At 45.0% G+C, this 18,908-nt stretch overlaps 2 protein-coding genes across 8 annotated transcripts in view; one reads left to right on the top strand and one right to left on the bottom strand.

Moving 5' to 3' along the window:
* Window positions 1-9,806, bottom strand: part of LOC127004597 (zinc transporter ZIP13 homolog) — a 42,474-nt gene extending 32,668 nt beyond the window's left edge. Inside the window, exons 1-4 of one of the 5 annotated variants that reach the window (XM_050872497.1) lie at window positions 9,410-9,806; window positions 6,777-6,902; window positions 6,415-6,463; window positions 6,049-6,285 (exon numbers count right to left, since the gene is read on the bottom strand). In XM_050872497.1, coding sequence (XP_050728454.1) covers window positions 6,049-6,283 — 235 coding nt within the window. In that variant the 5' untranslated portion in view covers window positions 6,284-6,285; window positions 6,415-6,463; window positions 6,777-6,902; window positions 9,410-9,806. Of the gene's footprint in view, window positions 1-6,048; window positions 6,286-6,414; window positions 6,464-6,776; window positions 6,903-7,550; window positions 7,721-9,409 lie in introns of those variants that run through there. The other 4 variants (XM_050872494.1, XM_050872496.1, XM_050872495.1 and 1 more) reach the window with 4 other exon arrangements.
* The window catches only part of LOC127004596 (F-box/LRR-repeat protein 7-like), a 63,788-nt gene that overhangs the window by 20,511 nt on the left and 24,369 nt on the right, over window positions 1-18,908 (top strand). Inside the window, exon 1 of one of the 3 annotated variants that reach the window (XM_050872486.1) lies at window positions 16,795-16,943. The exons of the other annotated variants lie outside the window; for them this stretch is intronic. Within the exon in view, the coding sequence (XP_050728443.1) occupies window positions 16,812-16,943 (132 nt within the window). The 5' untranslated portion in view covers window positions 16,795-16,811. Of the gene's footprint in view, window positions 1-16,794; window positions 16,944-18,908 lie in introns of those variants that run through there. 3 annotated transcript variants of the gene reach the window in all.

The following is an 18,908-nucleotide window of genomic DNA, read 5'->3' on the forward strand; positions in this document are numbered from 1 at the left end:
TTCAAGGGCGAGAACGAAACAGGTTTTTTTTTTTCGAAGTCATCAGATTCTTCTTCTTATTATTATCATTATTATTGTTGCTGTTGTTATTAGTTAGCCTTATTTAATGGAATGGCAAAGGACGATTTTTTATTTTTTATTCGTATCTGTTCTTTAAAGTCATTGGTCGTCCTCCATCTGTTTATTAGAATGTTCCCAAGGATGACTGACTCATTCTTTCCAACAATTCTTTTTTTTCTTTTTTTGCTCCAATTCCTCTCCAGTCCAACCCCTTAATCACATCTCTCTCTCTCTCTCTCTCTCTCTCTCTCTCACTAATCAAGAACTGAGAAGTCTATTTATACTTCCTTCTGCGTCTCAGTGTCGCACAGAGTGAGGCGCAGCGCTTTACATATTCATCACTTCTCGATTGACCTACCCAACTTTCCTCCTCTTGCTCCAGTCTCGTCCCAGTGTAATGCGTATTAGTTAGTGACCGTCCGACCTCTAACATGTTTCCTATTATTTCTTGGATGACCTTCAAACGTTTCTGACTCCAGCTCGTGACGCCTCCCTGTCGTTGTCTCTGGGATCGATGACAAGAGAACCCTACACAACACTTCTTTCTCATTGGGAGCGTGAAAACTGGTGGACATTTAAGGTTGGTATTATAAGACATACTCGCTTCTCACATCACCTATTTCTAAAGGTCAAAGAGGGGGTCAGTCGGGTTCTAATGAGTGTTTCTTCAAGTTCATGGTACAGAAGAAGACTCACACTACCACCAGGGTTATAAAACTACCCCTGGAAATGCCTACAACTCCTACGAAAGCCTTGTCAAATATGTGTTCTTGGGTGGCGATACGTCTTGTAATACGACCCTAATTATAGTTCTGGGATGATCTTCAGATGTTTGCTGTAAATATTTCTGCTTTATAGTGACGCCTTTTCCTCCTCGTCTCATCCTTACAGCCTCAGCACTCGAAAATAACCCCACCACACTTTCTCATAAGGAGCGTATAGAAGTTGCTGTACACCTTCATTAGTTCTAGGATGATCTTTCAACGCTTGGTATACTCCTGAGGCCGGATTCATCAAACCTCTTACGAGACCTGTTGTTGGTAAGTCTTCTGGTAACTCCATCATTTAGGAACGCTCTTGATCTTAAGGAGACTCCAATGGCAATGAAAGAAGTGTCGACCAGGCCAGTACTTCATTCACTGTCATCGGAGCAGCCTAAACAAAAAGATCATTCGTAGAGGACAGATTTACTTAAAGACTTATACTAACGACCGGTCTTGTAGTGGCTTGATGAATCCGGCCCCTGCTCTATAGCGACGCCTTCTCCTTGTCTCATCTTTACAGCCTGAACCTTCGAAAATAACCGCATTACACTTCTTTCCATGTAATCATCCATAAAAGCTGCTTATACCCCTTCATTAGTTCGCACAGGATGGTCTTTAGGTTAACATTTGCTATATACTCCTGCTCTACAGTGATGAATATTCCTCCTTTTCTCATCACTACAGCATGAAGCTTCGAGAATAACCACATTACATTTCTTTCCCATGTGGTCTTGCGTGAAAGTTGCTAGACACATTTATTTTACGTTTGCTACACTCATCCTCTATAGTGACGGCTTCCCCTCGCCTCATCACTACAGTCTGAACCTTCCAGCATAACCGCATGACGCTGCTTTCCCGTGTGGTCTTGCGTGAAAGCTGACCACAAAGCATTTCCAACTGGAGGAACACTGCCACCACGGACGGGGACGAGGAGTGTGACAGCCTCTCCACTCTCGGTTGCTCTCTCCCGTGAAAGCTCTTTGGGCCAGTTCGACAGTCCAACACCGAGTCATTGTAAGCGCCCAAACCAAACTATATTCTCCTCAATGATCCTTTACTTCCACTCAATACCAGGTACTTATAAAGAGATTTCCTGATGTGTGGTTTCCTAAAATATCCAACTTTCTATATCAAGGCCAAACAAGGAATTTTCTTCGTATTTTGTGTTTGGTTGGGGAGCTCACAAACTTCCTGTATTGGACTGTAAAACTGGCCCTTTGTGACACCAATAGCAATAGCCCGTCAGCGAAGCCCATGATACGCAGAGGCTCAAGTCGGTATGCTCTTCTGCTTATTGAAATAGAACACAGCGAATAAGTGATAACCTAGGGCTACGTATCTTATGTTTACTTTGTGTCACTAGCTACGTCACTGTGTCTACATTTATCCTCACCAGAGAACTATTTATAACTAGTGATGATAACCTAGGGGCATACATATAGAAATAGAAAATAGCGAATAAGAGTGATAGTTTAAAGCTACGTCTCCTATTATTCAGTTTGTGTCACTAGCTACGTCAGTGTCTACATTTATCCTCACCAGAGAACTATTTATAACTTGTGATGATAACCTAAGGGCATACATATCATACAGCATCACCGTGTCTATGTATCTTTGTTCCCCGTTATCTCGATCTTAGCTGACGACGGTGACAGCGGCCCCCCCAAGGCGTCCCGTGTCGATACTTCACGATGGGTGGATTTACGTCACGTCTTGCTCAGTGTCATCAAGCTACGTACCTAATGAAAGACCACCATCACTGCTCCCACCACTACCAAGAACAATAACAAGCGAACAAAAAACGAACTGTGACCAAACTTTTCTTGCGTCATAAATAAGCGGAGGGAGGGGGGGTGGGGGGACTGACCACAACAATCATTTCCACGTATTGTTCTTGTTACGGATAGAAGTCACTGAACATCCACACGCGAAGAAAACACAAAGAAAACTGTGCTCATAAAATACCCCGACAAACTGACCAACTGGACTCTGAGGATCACTGTTTTACAAGTGCTACGAATATGCGGGCCAAAGTTCGATCCCGGTCCAGGGCAGTCGGCACCCAGCTCTTCATCCTCTTTTCAGGCTGGTCGATAAATGAGCACCGGGGAAAGCTTGGGGAAAGTAAACTGTGGTAACCCGGATGTCACACTTGTCTTGTGCTTCGGGGTAATTTGTTCTAACCTACCACAGGCTCCAGGGCTAATGAGACGGAGATGAGCACTGAGGCCACGCGTATCTTAGCATATGCTCTCAACTTTCGGACATAAGGAGACTACAAAAGGCCAGACTAGGAGCATTTTTTTTTTCACAACAAAGGAGACAGCTCAAGGGCACAAAAAAAGGAAACAACAATAAAAAAAAAGCCCGCTACTCGCTGCTCCTAAATCAACGAGTCCAAAATTCCACATAAACAGTGAGAGAGAGAGAGAGAGAGAGAGAGAGAGACACGTGACACCCCCACACACAGACACACACACACTTGAGTCTCCCAAGCCCGTGCCGGCGGCGTCTGACCCTCTTATCGCTATACGCTGACGATGGCCTTCCCAACACCAGTCTCTCTCTCTCTCTCTCTCTCCTCCTTCTCCCGTGGGGTGATAATCGAGATCTTTGGTCCATTCAGTGATACAACCGTGAGAACCACAAGATAACAACCGCTCCCCGCCTCTTCCTCCTGTTTCAGCCCCGCCGCTGGTCCCTGTCTTATTCCTCCTCCTCCTCCTCCTCCTCCTCACTTCTGCGTCATGCTATTATCACCGTCTGCTTGCCTACCTGCCTGCTATCTGAAGTCTGGTCACAGCAACAAGTGATAATAATAATAACAACAGTAACCATTCAAGCGGTGACGCCTCCTTTCACCATGTTTGCCACTACCCCGATCAACCATCACCCATGCCTCCCCTTCTTATAAACCCCCAAACCATCACCACCCCACCCCTGTCTAAAGCTTCATTTCATCTCCACCAAAACCACATCAATCCACCACCACCCTCACATCACCAAACGACCCTTACCATCACCTTACAGCCCCCATTAAAATCCCTAAATCCCTTTACAACCCCCTAAGAAACACCAAGTCACCCAACCCCGTTCCCACACCACAGTGACTCGCAAAATATAGCCGTCTCAATCACCAAACACAGTCAAGGAAATTAAATATACACACAATGACCGCGGGCTGCAAGTGGTTCATGGGCGCCGAGAGAGGGAAGGAGAGTAGGAAGGAAAGAAGAAGGGAGAACAAAGATCAAAGGCGGGAAGAAGGAAAGAGAGGATGGGAAGGATGCAGAAGGAGGAAGGAGGAAGTAAGAGCAGTGCAGAAGGGCGGGATGAGGAATAGAGAATGGGACGAGTGTAGAAGGATGGAGAAGGGAGTGGGTGGTGGAGAAGAAGGGGAGGATGAAGGGAAGTGGAGAAGGTTAAAGGTAGAGAATGAAGAGTCAAAAGGAAACAAATGGAGGGAGTCATGAAAAGTTAAGAGAAGTTAAAAAAAGTGGGACTGAAGGAAGGATGGTAATGGGATGGCGAGGAGGAATACGAGGGTGAAGCCGAAGCGTTAGGAAGGTCAAGGAAGGGAAAGGAAGGTCGAGGATGTTGGATTTGAGGAAGGCCAATAATGAAGATGCCCTTAACATACTTCCCCTTGCCCATGAGTTGAATTTCCTCTTCCTCAACAGAAGCCTCCTTTTTTTCCCTTTTTTTTTCTGGCCCACATTCACAGGTCTTAAGTGTATGGTTCTCAAATTTGCCAACCAATCGACCGCAAACTATTTAATAACTATTTAATCAACCAATCTCCCAAAAACAGTACTACAAATTGTCTCTATACAACATCACTGAGGTAGAGTGAGACATTCTGTAGCCTGTTAAGAAAGAATGGAATCCAGCTGCAGTTATCACACTGAGGGGACACTAACAAGCCCCAACACAAAAGACACGAACACCAAGGCCTTTCCCAGTTTCATTTGTAAAGTCATGATGGCACAACACGACAAAGACATTTCATCTTATTTTCTTCGGCTTCCCAGAAATGTGGTGCAATCCTGTCAATGTCACCAGCACCATCATCACGACTTAAATTGTGCAACTCCGTTCTTGCTAATAGTGGGAAGACTGACAGACAAAACGACAACGAACTCCTCATCCCTACCTCCCTCCCCTCTGGTTATTCCATTTCCTGTGACAAGAAACAAGACCAACACTTGGCTCTCAGTAACAAATAGAAGACAAGAACCAAAGTCATCACAAAAAGATAACATTTCTTTTTTACTTCATCTTAATCTCCATGCAACTTCATCTCCTTTTTCTCTTTTATATTCACAATCTTATCCCTTACACCATTATCTTAGCTCCTCATTCTACTGGTATGTACTAACTCCTAATCAGTCTGCCAACTGAGCCAATTACACTCTTGCCCCAATTTGCAATTAAGTTCTGACTAATGCACGAGTTGACGAGAATCTTCGCTCCTTGTCTTTCAGTTATAGACCAGCTGCATTGAATTTTGTTCATCATTTTTCTCTGAAAACTTTTGATACACATTTATATTACTATGTATTTAAAAAGGAGGATTCCAAGTTGATTTTAGGATATGTAGTAAACCACCAAGATAATGAGATAGTGATGGCCATGATAAATCAGTTTGCTGCAATTCTGACTGTCATTGTTATCACTGCCACAAGGCATGCACTATCTTCTTGACCTTATTGTCTGAGCTGAACTGGGTTAGGGGGACTGGTGGGAGAGACAAAGGTCAGAGTGGGAAATAGGCTCATGTAGCAGGGGATGGGAGAAGCTAAGGTGGGTCAGGCAGCTGGGACAAAGGGTAAAATTTTGTGGGTCATATTAGAGTCAGACAACTGGTCACTTGGAAAAGTAATGAGAACTCAAGTAAATAAACAAGAAGTCTTTAGAAACCCACTACAGGTTATATAACTCCCCATCACTTGGGCACAGGAATCAATTTCCTAAATAAAAATTTCACCAGTTAATAACAAAAAAATTAAATTACCCTACCATCAAGTGGAAAACTTCCTTATTTGTCATTTGAGTCCAATGTAAAACACCAAAAACGACACCACTTCAATATCTTATAACAAATAAACAAATATACATGTGTATGTACGGTACATACTATTTCCACACTGTACAGAATCTTGACAGGTTAAATAACAAGATGCCCACGATGGTGATGGCCCATTTGTTGTTCCCTTGTACTCACCATTGGCAGTCTTGGCCGCATGGTCAGTGGGCAAAAAGATGAGTGGCAGCACACCTGCCAGGCCCACAGCAAGGGAAGCCACCACAGAGCAGAGCCATGGCTGGTACGCTGAGGCAAACAGCGTCAGGGCCTCTAGCTGCCCATCTGGAAGCCACTCGCTGGGCCATGGCGGCCACACCACCAAACTGCTAGACCCCATGACTGATGAGGGCCATTCTGGACTAGAGTTTTGCATTCCTGATGAATTACAAACAAAAACATAATATTAATACACATAAATAGTCCACAAAAGTCATTCAAAGACATGGCAAACAATGAGAATAAAGAATTACACTCCACACATGAACACAGATCTGGCCTTCTTACCTCAAAAAGTATCCCGAGAAAAGTTCACACTGGATTCATTCTACTCAGTCTGCAACAGAACACACTGTAAAGTTAAGGCATGCACTCTCATTCTACATCCTTTTTATAAACACAATACACCTTAAATCAACTATTCATTAACCTCCTTGACCTCTTTTTTAATTAAGACCATTGTTTTTTGTGTGTGTGTGTAAATTTAAAGCATCAATCTATCACAAGGGTAAATCACTTGGGTAAAACAAGAGACAGCCATTTAACTGATATTTCCCCCTACTTTGTATCTCAGCAACAATACATGCTTATGCAGTTCAACTTCATCCTAAGAGAGAATAAGGCATGGTATCATGATGATGCAAACCTGCCTAAAACATAAACAGCAGGGTCAGGGAGCTTTCCCAGGCCCCTCGTTCACCTTGTGTTTTACTGCAGCACTCACATGGCTGCTTACTCCATGTGAATAGAAAGATACTGAGAACCAACAATAACTCCTGTCAAAGAATAAAGCGCATCACTCTTGAATGTTTTGAGCGTAGGCTTCAGGGAATGCAAACATGTTAATCACTCCGCTGTAGCTATTATTACTGATGTGAATGTATATCCATCATGAAATTTGTCTTAAGACACTGCAACATATACAATACCATACCCTATTTTTATTATCCCTATCAGCACTGCCATCATCCTCGCAATACCCAACACACACACATGGAAACAAGCTAGGCTGCCGTAAGTGAGGGGGGGACAAAAGGACTGGTCTTCCTTGTCTATCCCTATCACAGTACATAGCAGGGCATAAAATTAAGTTTTTATCAGATAAGAGACCCTACACTGGCCACACATCACTGGATGCTCATGTTGAGGCAATCATCTGTCAGCCACCTTATTCCTCACACAACATGAATTTCAATCTTAATAACATGAAGTATAAGACATGAGAAATATTCTGATCAACAAGATGTAAGTTAACATAATAACAAAGCATGACGTGGATATTGGCAATTAAAAACAGATGGAACTAATAAGTGTTAAGTCTTCGTTCTAAGACTCACATAATGTACAAAGAAAATAAATGACAAGCAAAGAAACTTAAAATGATGTAGTATGCAAACCATTCCCAGAAAGACTAAAGCTCTCACCTGATCCTCACAACACTGCCTCTCCACCACCAACACAACCTCAAACCACACCAAAGACAACACAGCTCAAGCTGCCACCACAACCTCAATGAGGACCCGTGTTCAAGTGTGCTGCACTGAGATCTCAGAAACCAAGTGCGTCGGGCTTTCAATGGCACCAATCAGCTGACTGTCAGTTGCCTACCCCCATGCCAACACAGGTCTTGGCATCCCTCCATCCACTGTCAAGACGCCATAGTCTGATGCCACAAAGACCTAGTTGCTCAGGGTCGCTGATGCTGCGCCATAAGATACGACATTTTTCTATCAACCATTAAAGCAGTCATGGCCATTATCTTTATTCATTTGATAAAAATAATACGTAGGCCCACTAATTTAAGCACTTCAAAATACAAAGGCAAGTGCAAAGTAGTTAGATAAATGTTGAAATCTTTTAAAATTTCACAAAGAATATTAGTCTCCATTTAAGATAATCATAAAGCAGCTCAATGTCAGTAATTTGCCACTGATAAGAGAATGTGGAGTAAACTAAGACGACCCTGAGGAGCTGTGATGTGTGTCATGAACAAGCACCAAGTGGTTGAAAGACACTACATCTGTCAAGTGGGATCAGATAGCGTTTGCTCACGTGTGATAAGATAAGAAAATAATCTTGACTAAAGCCACAAAAACAGGTTGAGTAACACTTTAGCAAAATGAGTGAAAGCTGCAGAAAGTGACATTCAGGTGTCAATGTGAGAAAAAATGCATAGGTAATGTATAAATACATCTGTTGGTTTTATAGAAACTTGTACTGTTAGCACAAAGCTGTACCAAATACATTAACTTATTTATTTTAAATCAGCAGTTCCTTACAACCATAATACAGGAATCCCTTAATGTATTTATTTTCTTCAAAGATGTCCACACACATACTAGTTATCCTAAAGCAACCATAAAGCAAGAAAACCTTTCATTGAAAAGCCTTTGGCTGGCTGTATGTATTGTGAAATTTACAATAAATCATATGAAGGTTTAGAGAATAATATCTATACGCGCTCACAATCTGAACAAACATCAGAAATATCATAATTTACCTGTACAATCGCCATGAACATACACAATAACTTAGTTAATTATTGTGCAGAAGTATATTTAATCTTTTAGAGGGTAATATTTGCTTAGAACATGGGCACACCATTATATTTGATATTTTTCCATATAAGCTCATGCAAACGCTGGTAACAGACACTAGAACATTTTAAGACAATTGAGAACCATAAAACTTTGAGGGGTTGTAGAGAAAAACACCTTGCAAGAAAGTTACAGTCACCAGTCTTTTTGTGACCCTATGGGAGGAAAAACCCCAATAGTGCATCCCTTCTGGATCTTAAAGGACAAATAAATATATATTTGTTACCCTCTAGGTTTACTGTTTCTGGTTGTTGTTCTTTTTTATTTTGATGTTTATTTCTAGTGTTTTGGTGGAAAACGAGCCTGGAAACCATATTAAAAAGTTGAGAAATACCCTTGTTCTTAACATGCACCTTTTGAAGGCACCTAACTTATAGTACTAATCTAACCTGTATGTGTAAGATGCTCAGCTAACCTAACCTGACAAACTAATCATGCTCCACATAAACCCAATCTAATCTCACTGTACCAGCACATGATAATGTCCAAATCAAGTATTCCCCTAGGTAACATCTCCAAGGAAGAGGCAGATCAAGTTCACTCGACAACCACCTGCCACAAACACAAAATAACTAATGTATGTTTCAAGCAGGTATGGACACATACACACACACACACCGATGCAAACATATCACTGGCAACTAACAGCCCCACGGCCAAGCGTAGGGCAGGCACAGCATACTCACACAAAAAACGTTCAGCTGTCACTGGCTGCCGGAGACACGATGCTGAGGGGCCCGCCCGCCGCACACCATGCCTGTCACCACTGCTCCAGGGGCGTGCACGGCCTCACCAAGCTATTGAAGCACACAGCAACCACCACCAACGGCTCCCAGTCCCACTCCCTCACGCGGCAACTCTCTCTGTCCTCTCCCTCACGCGGCAACACTCTCACTCTATCCCCTGCCACTCTCCTCTCTGGGCCAGCACTCAGCACTACGCCCCGCACGCCACACTGTTCACGTGCTGACTGACTGATAACAGGCCCGCCGTGTGGCCATCACCGTGCAGCAATGACACACAGCAGCACAGCCTCAGCACGGCACAGGTCACGCCTCCACACGCTGCCTGGTGGTCATTCACTGTTTACGTTCTGGCGCCTCCTCCCTGCCAGACGTCCTCATTCCCAAGACGCAATAACCACTTCATTTAACTCCTACAGCGTATTTACAGGCATACCCACCCTATTTATATCGTGTTTTACCTTGTGTGCTTATAAATTTGCGGGTTACATGAAGAGTCTCAACCAGAACGCCGTGTAAAAACCGCAACAACCACCTGATTTTAACTCTTACAACCTCTTTACAGACCTATTTACCTTATTTAATCGTGAGTTTTATCTTCTGTGCTTCAAATTTTGAGGTTTCCATGAATATCTCTAACAGAACATCGTGTAAAAACAGCAACAACCACCTCATTTTAACTCTGACAACCTCTTTACAGACCTATCTACCGTATTTAATCGTGAGTTTTATTTTCTATGCTTCTAACTTTGAGGGTTATATGAACAACCTCAACCTAACCCGTATGAGAAGAGGAGAAATTTTAGTAAGATCCCCCCAGTGACAGATGTCGTACTGCGCCTCTCCAACACACGTCATCGCGGGCCTCTTCTCTTCTTCAAGCCAAGCAATGATCACTATTTTCCGTATCTTTTCGTTCACCATCTGTTTCATTCCCCGTCACAACTTCCGCGTGTTTCTAGCTCCGGGAATACAGGTGCATCCACTACTGCTATACCTGTTAGCGGAGCATGCAGGTGTTGGTGACTATATGCACTCTTCGTGTTATTGCAAAAGAGAAAACAGGTGATGGTCTAAAAGAGAAATGTAATGAAAATCGGTCATGTTGAGGGAGGATGAACATTTCTTGAAAGAGTACATTCGGAGCAGGCATGGATCTCTCTCCCCACGCCGAAAAAGAAAGTTTGCCCCAGGTTGATAAAATGGAAAGTATGTGTGTGTGTGTGTGTGTGTGTGTGTGTGTGCAGGAATGAGGGAGTGTGAGTGGGCAGCTGCTGTGAGGTGGTTGTCATGCGGCCCCATCCAGTGTTAGAGAGAGAGAGAGAGAGAGAGAGAGAGAGAGAGTCACCACCTCACATACCGATAGACGTAACAACAGGAAGCAGGTTGCGTAAGTCCTATCAACTGAACTTTCGCCGAAGAAATACATACGTCTGTTGAATTTATTATACCAATCAATCCAGTCTATTGGTAATATAATTTCGTAGCTCTAAAATATCTATATTATGTTGATGTTTATTCCACACGGCAGGGCTGGGACTGAAGGCTTGTATGATGTGGTATTTCACGGAACAGCAAATTCAAATAATATTACACTGTGCGTGCTGGTGTGAGTGAAAGCTTATAATTATGTAGCATCAGGTATCATTTTCATTGTTTTTTTGTGTCTTGTCAATATATTTCGTCATTACAGCGAAACAATAAATCTTCGCTGATAGTCAACTCTTATCATCACGTTTTAGGCTGTAGAAGAGAAATTGAAAGCCTTGAATGAGTTGTCCACTATATATGAGCATCGCTGGAAGTTAAAAAAAAAAAAAATAACAGGCGGTACTACAATGCAATATCTTAACCTCGCTCGTGTTCATTGTAATTACTCTACTTCTTACGGAACAATAGCCTCGATCATGATATCCAACGTAATGCCGGGAGTCAAATCGATCGTCATGTTACACGGCATGACTAAGAACTGAAGGGTGATATTTCATTTTTACAGATTCACAATATCGCTGAGAGTTGAGACACGAGAAAATCACACACCACACAGCACCACGAACCACCACACATCTTTGCATCATCACAAGTCACCACGCCCATTCACCCACCCCCCCTCCCCACCACCACACACACACACATACAAATCAATCTCGTTCCTTCTCACGCTACCGTTGCTCAATCCTTCAAAGCTAAACAAGAAAAAAACAAATATAAAACGTTCTTGATATTCCTTGAGTCTTCCACCACACACATTACTGGAGCATCAACATTTGCCCCGCCCAGTGTCATTACCTCCCGCTGTTTCCATTCTAGCGTGGAGTGTTTGCCTGTCGATATGTCGTTGTTTGTAAACGTTCGTGCTGGTGTTATGAAACGTTGTGGAAATTTGCTGGCTCACTTGTCTGGAGGAGGAGGAGGAGGAGGGGGAAAAAGAAGAATAGGGGAGTAGGAGGAGGACGAGGAGGAGGAGGAGGGGGAAAAAGAAGAATAGGGGAGTAGGAGGAGGACGAGGAGGAGAAGAGGAAAAAGAAGAATAGGGGAGTAGGAGGAGGACGAGGAGGAGGAGGAGGGGGAAAAGAAGAATAGGGGAGTAGGAGGAGGACGAGGAGGAGGAGGGGGGGGAAAGAAGAATAGGGGAGTAGGAGGAGGACGAGGAGGAGGAGGAGGGGGAAAAAGAAGAATATGGGAGAAGGAGAAGCTGAGGGGCAAATCTCGCAGCTATTTCATTATTTCTTTTTTATTCTTTTCTCTTTATTGTGATTCTTTTTCTCTTCCTCTTTTCACATATTTTTTTCGATCTATCATTCTTTCTGTGCTTTTCCTTTTACCGTTTTTTCTCTTCTTTATTTCCTTATTTATTTATACACTTATTTTTTTACACTTCATATCAATCATTTCGCTCGTTCGTACAATCCTTCCTACGAATATGTGTGTGTGTGGGGGGGGGGGGGTGATGGGCGTGGTGATATGGTGATGCTGAGGTTTGTGGTGATGCGTGATGGTGGTTGTGGTGTTGTGTGGCGGCGTGTGATCAAGAAGAGAGGGAGGGAGGGAAAGCGGAAATGGTAATGAATAAGGAGGAACATCAGATATCTATCAAGGGCGGTGGCTGAGGCTTCCGTGTTTCCTCTTCCTGTCACTGAGCTTCTTCGTTTCCCCCTCCTTCTCCTCCTCCTCTCCTCCCTTCACATATCATCGAAAGCCTTCCTCCTTTTCCTCCCGCCCAACTCTGATGTAAGAAGAGACGCGTTGCTAGGCTGATGAGACAACACACACACACACACACACACACACACACACACACACAGCGAAACAGGCAGCCTTTGAAGATTAGAGTACTCAGACATATACATATCCACAGGTTCGAGGTATAGAACTTGAGGTAAGGTAGAGTACAAATATATAAATAAAAATTGAGGCTTTAAGGGCTTTGGGAGCAGAAGGCTTAAGGATGGGAAGACGTAGAGGTATAACAGGACAGGCAGGGTGGTAAAGGTCATGACATAAAGCATATTCACAGGGCCTCCATTTCCTCACAAGCAGATAACAATAGATACCAGAAGGCGGAAAAAAGTTTCAAGAACACTGGACTAAGAAACAGAAGGGGGTAAAACTGGACAGGGAAAATGATACAAGACCAATTTTGGGGCAAGAACAGTCGCCGCTCCTCCTCCTCTGACCAAGTGAGGAGTCTTCGGCAAGTAAGGAAGTACAGGGTGGGAGCAAGGGGAGAGTCGTTATTCCTCCCCTAAACAAGTGTGGAGTCTTAGGTATTAGGAAGTACAGGGAAGGAGCAAGGGCAGGGTCGTCGTTCCTCCTCTTTTGAACAAGTGAGGAGTCTTCAGCAGGTAAGGAAGTACAGGGCAGGAGCAAGGTCTAGGTCGTCACTCCCTCTCGTCTGAATAAGTGAGGTGTCTTCCGTCGGCGAGCAAGGAAGTACAGGGCAGGAGCAAGGGCTAGGTCGTCGCTCCCCCTGTGTACCGATTCTTTAAACAAGTGAGGAATCTTCGGCGGATGAGAAAAGAGACCGAGGGGGGCCGCCGCGGGAGGGGAAGTTTACACGAAGCGTCTTTGAAGAGAGGCAGGAAAAATAGACACGAGTAAGGAAGGAAGTGAACCAAGCGTATCTGTGCCACAAGGACCACCACCACCATCACCTCCACCACCACTACCACCACCACCACCACCGGCCCGTGCTCACACCTCTGCCAAGTACCCGTCACGCCAATACCGTAGAGAAAGCCATTCCAATCATGAGCGGAGCGATTACAAATATTGCTGTCTCGCATGCGCTACGTACACATCAATACACAATGGTTTTCACTTTGAATTTGTATTTGATTCGCCATAAGCACAAAGAAGGCCATCATTGACAAAGGTATTCCAAATATTTCTCGGTAACCTATCCAAATATAGGTACGCCCTTCACACTGAGTAGGGTCACACACCTTTGTTAGGCACCACAATATTGAAGAAACTATTGCTGCAGCAGATAACACGAGCACATCACACATACACTGCATCTAAACACTCCTGCCAGAGCCACTGTCCTCGAAATAACATGTGAAAGATTTTTTTTAATGGAATGTGAAAGGAATTACACTGAAAATATCCCTCATCGGCAATCAACATAAACACACCTGACTGACCTCACGCCCTGTATACACCTGGCACTGGCAGGTAGCGGAGCCTGAGGAAAGGTGAGGCGGATATTCTCGTTATTTACAACCCGCTTTTCCTCCTTGCTGGGCACCGACGAGAACGACCGAAGGAATATGAGACAGATGTGTAGAGCAAGGTGAATGTTTAAAAGATGCTCCACCTTTTCAGCACCGCCACGGCTTTATAGTTTATCGTTAATTACCTGATTTATGGATTGATTTATTGAGTCATGAGCTGAGTGGCTGCCATTAATTGATTAGGGTTATAAGTGGGCGGACATGTTTGATTATTCTACCACGCAATTTACTAATGAAAATAAGAAAAAATGTGCACGCTAGTGAAAATTCTTGTTGTGTTAGTCTCGAGTCGATATTATTATAACTGTATTCATCCTGGAACTTCATTAGGGCGACCCAGATATAAAAGGTAAGTGATGAATGAGTAAGTCTAACTCGACCACGTAGCCTACCTTCCCCTCTGCCTTGCTCCCCACTTCCCCCTCCCAACACCCCAGTCGTGGTCTCCTCTCCTCCCACCCATTTCCAGTTTCCAGATGATCCCCTCACCCACCCTTCCTCACCCCCATACGCCTTCCCCTTCCACCCACTCCCAATTCCCATCCCAACAGATTCCACATTCCCGCATCTTCTCACCCCAAACAGATGCCTCCCCTCCCTCTCCTGTTCCCGCCCCCCTAGCCGATACCTCCACCACCACCACCACTCACCCCACTGGTTTTAGCTACAATCTTGATTTTTTATCGACTCTCCCTTACGCCTCCACGGAGTATTTTGGGAGGGCACAAGTCGCTGCTGATAACGCTAATGTGGGAGGGCGGGAGGGAGGGGGTGGACGGGAGGGCGCGAGGGCGAGTGAGTGAGCGAGGGGCGCGACATAAACAAACTTCGCCTTTTCGAGCGGTCGGAGCAGCGGCGGGCCTTGCTAGTTAACAGGGGAGGCGAGTGGTGCGAGGATCTGCCGAGGCCTCCTGTGATCGAGGCTGTGGTGTGACCGTTGTGCCTCTGTGTTCTTCTCGTCCATCCCTTCTGTTCCATCACTACACCAGATGCGGAACACTCCCTCCAGTCTTCTTTGTTCCTCCACCAGCGCCCCTATCAGTGAAGGCGAGGGGTGGTAGGAACAGGCTACTGGCACCTCGGCGTCCTGTAGCTAAAGTACTGCCCTCCGATTGACGGCCAGCTCTCCACTCTCGAACTGGTGCAACCCGACTGTTATTTGAAACGGACATGAGTTCTGCAGAGAAGAGAATGACCAACTCTTATTTCAGGTTCTTGTAGTTACGGTTATGATTCTTCAATAACCTTTGCTTCCTTTATCCGTCAGCCGGTTTGCTCGAGTCTCAAACCTTTCTAACTTCTTCGTCAGCCTCACCCTTCGCCAGACCCCATACCCCCTCTACAAAGCCGGGTCACGACTCCACGGCTCCTCAGACTGACAACCGCATCCGCCCCCATGCACGAGCCTGAAATACAAGCCTACACTAGTCACCAGGCGCTCCACCACCTCAAACAAGTCTCCCGAGCCCTAGGCAAGCGTTTGTATTTTAGCCTGGCAGATCAATCCTAAGTTGGCCGGCTCATCACGGGAGTCTGCTCTGTAAATGGACGGGAAGAACAATATTGTTTTTGCTCGTTGTGTTGATGATGCCGCTGACAGGTCCCGCGCGCCGGGCTCCTGCAGTGCCTCCGCCTCAGTGGGCCACACAGGTCCTGCTCGACAGTGAGGTAGTAGAGACAACGGTGGCGGGGGTGGAGATAGTGGTGGTGGTATCGGGGTGACCAGTCATACCGTCTGAGTGCATGGTCTGGGTTCAAATGGACCTCGACATGTGTCATTTTTTGTGACTGAAACTAATGCATGAACCAGCACGTGGACTGATGCAAGGCCTGAATTAGCATCACTCCCGAGTATTGCCGAGTCACGACAGAAGAATCAGAGAGTGTCGGAAATTCTTAACGTCGATTAATACTTCCCGGCGAGAAGGGCAGAGGCGGGGGGGATGTGAGGGTGTGACGGGGCGCCGCGACCCACTGCCAGAGTGCCAGTCACACCACAGCCTCCAGCACCCGCGTGACCTACCGCTCTAAGACTCTGAACAGCCATTACATGAAACAGTAACCCAGTAACTAGTGGCGAGTTACATGTCTGTTTTCCAGACGATTCAAGGAGTGAAAAGCAAACAAGGAAAGCATGATTACATGAGTTTTTTTGTTCAGTTGGTGAACGCGACAACCTGCTAATAGAAAAAAAAAAACATGCAGAAAACAAGTCTCTTGCCTTAAAGTTAAAAGTTACTCGTATTCAATAACAATATCTAGTGAGCTTTACTGCATGCGAGGGAACATTTGGATCATGGGATGAATTTCAATACATGTTGAAGCGAAAACGTACGTAAAAAAAAGTTTAGAAATCTTGACGCGATAACTTTTGGTAATGAGTGCGTTTGAGAAATTGGCGACCTGAAAATTGTCATATACTAACATGATAAAGAATTTCATTACCTTGGACGTAAAGTTATGAATGAGTGTGATGCAAGTTCTACAAATTGAAATGCGTAAAGTAAAATAACTAATAAGGAACAAAAAGCTATGCAAGTTGTGTAGAGACCAATTGTTACCCAGTGAGCAGAAAAAATAATACAACAACTGTGGTGACATTCGCTACGATGGATTTCTCGCGCCGGAAGTCCATGTGGGACACGCTGCCGACGGACCTGCACTGCCTAGCCTCCTCCTACGCCAGGTCCGATGACGACCCCTTCAGCTCCCCCTCCTCCTCCTACAGACGGTCACGCACGGTACTGCTGCATTCGCTTCGTGTCTGCTTCGTCTGTCTGTTGGCGAGACTAACAAAGGGGTGAATGTATGAGTGGATAGGTGGACGTCTGTGTGTGTGTGTGTGTGTGTGTGTGTGTGTATGCATGGCGGAACGAACAAGTGGATGAGTGCCTGACTGGATGGATGACCGTCTATGTGTGTGTGGATGACGAGACTAACAAATGGATGACTGGATGAATGAATGGGTGGAAGAATCGTGGGAGGATGGGTGCATGGTTGAATGTGTTTTTCGCCGTCCACCTCTTTATCGATGTTGAGTGCTGTTGTTGGTAGTAGTTGTGTTTGTGAATATAATGGCTGTTGTTGACTCTCCTAATGTTACTGCTTGCCATTGCTGCTGATGATTAAACATGACTCTAATGCGCACGTCGCCGCTTTCTTTCTCTTCGGCAGTTTTACAGGGGAGACTTCTTAATCTTTACGCCGGTAGGATATGCCTCACCATTTCCGGGGTTTTAAAGCTGCCGTTATTTACCAGCCAGCGCAGCAAGAAAGGAGTGTGACCTGTTGCTTCCTTGGGCTGACTCGACCTTGAAAGCCTCCACACAAACCCCGCTCTAGGTGCAAAAATCTTTCTATATGATCCTACACAACACAGATTCCCAGACCCTCTGTCCGTTTTCCTTTCTCTCACAGACTCAGCTTGCCCCCTCCCCTCTTCCCTTCCCTTCCCTTCTTTCCCCTTGCACACCCACCCTGCCTCTACACCCCCATCCCTCCCCATCACACAGCTAACCTGCCGCCCTGCCCCAATCCATCCCCCATCTCTTCCCTTCCCTTCCCCTTGCACACTAGTCTCATCTCAACACCTCCCATACCTTTTCTTCTTTTCTCTTCCCTTGCTTTCCTCTCATACATCCAACCTGCCTCAACACCCCCTTTCCTTCCCTTCCCTTTCCTTCCTTTTCCTTCCCTTCCCTTTCCTTCCCTTCCCTTCGTACACCTTGCCTACCTAAACACCCCAAATTTCTTCCCTTCCCTTACTATCAGATATTCAACCTGCATCAACATCCCCATCCCTTCCCTTCCCTTCCCTTCCTTTCGGTCATATAGCCAACTTACATCAACGTCCCCATTCCATCCCTTCCCTTCCTTTTAATATATCCAACCTGCCTCAACCTCTCCCTCTCCCTTCCCTTCCCTTCCTTTCCCCTCACACACCTTGCTTACCTCAACATTCCTTCCCCTCTCTTCATACATCTCATCGATAACTCGGTCTAAAAACACTATCGTCCTTTTTTTTTATTCTTGCAGTTTTTCTTTTATTCTTTTTTTAACTCCTTCCATAGAATACCATGCGATAAAAAGGGTATTACTTCTCCTATTCCCTTCCCTCTTTTTTTAATCTCGCTGTGGTCTTTCTTATATTCCTAATTCTTAACCTCTTTCGTAGGATACCATAATAATACAGGTACTCTTACTTAACCTATTCTTGCATGTCTCGCTGGCAAAAAAGGGGGAGCGCAGTCTATTCCGAGTTCTTATCTTTGAGGAATTATCTTTTTACCCTCCGCTAGACCCCTAAATTAAGAGGACATTATCACCCATGAATCACCCACTCCCTCACGCCCCATCCTCTAACTTATACATTACTTAACTCTCTTATTTGTGCCCGAGTCCCCCTTTTTCCATCCTTTGCAAGACATCAAACACTATCCTTATCACACATCATTAATCTTTCCTGTACATTCCCACCGCCGTCATGACTCACTCGCCTTCACCGTCTCTAAGCAGATGAACATTTAAATAGCGTCGAGTCACCAACCCACGGCGGCTCCTTGTTATCGTCATCAAAGCCGCCCCACACAGCCCGGTCCAACCCTGCAGCCTCGTCGAAAAAAGTATTAGCTACCCCCAAAACACTGATATACGAAAACTGACTAAAACACACGCCCATTGCAGTTAGTATAAGGGTCATTCTCCTT

This window comes from Eriocheir sinensis, chromosome 28 (genome assembly GCF_024679095.1).
Source record: "Eriocheir sinensis breed Jianghai 21 chromosome 28, ASM2467909v1, whole genome shotgun sequence".
NCBI classification, from domain to species: Eukaryota; Metazoa; Arthropoda; class Malacostraca; order Decapoda; family Varunidae; genus Eriocheir; species Eriocheir sinensis.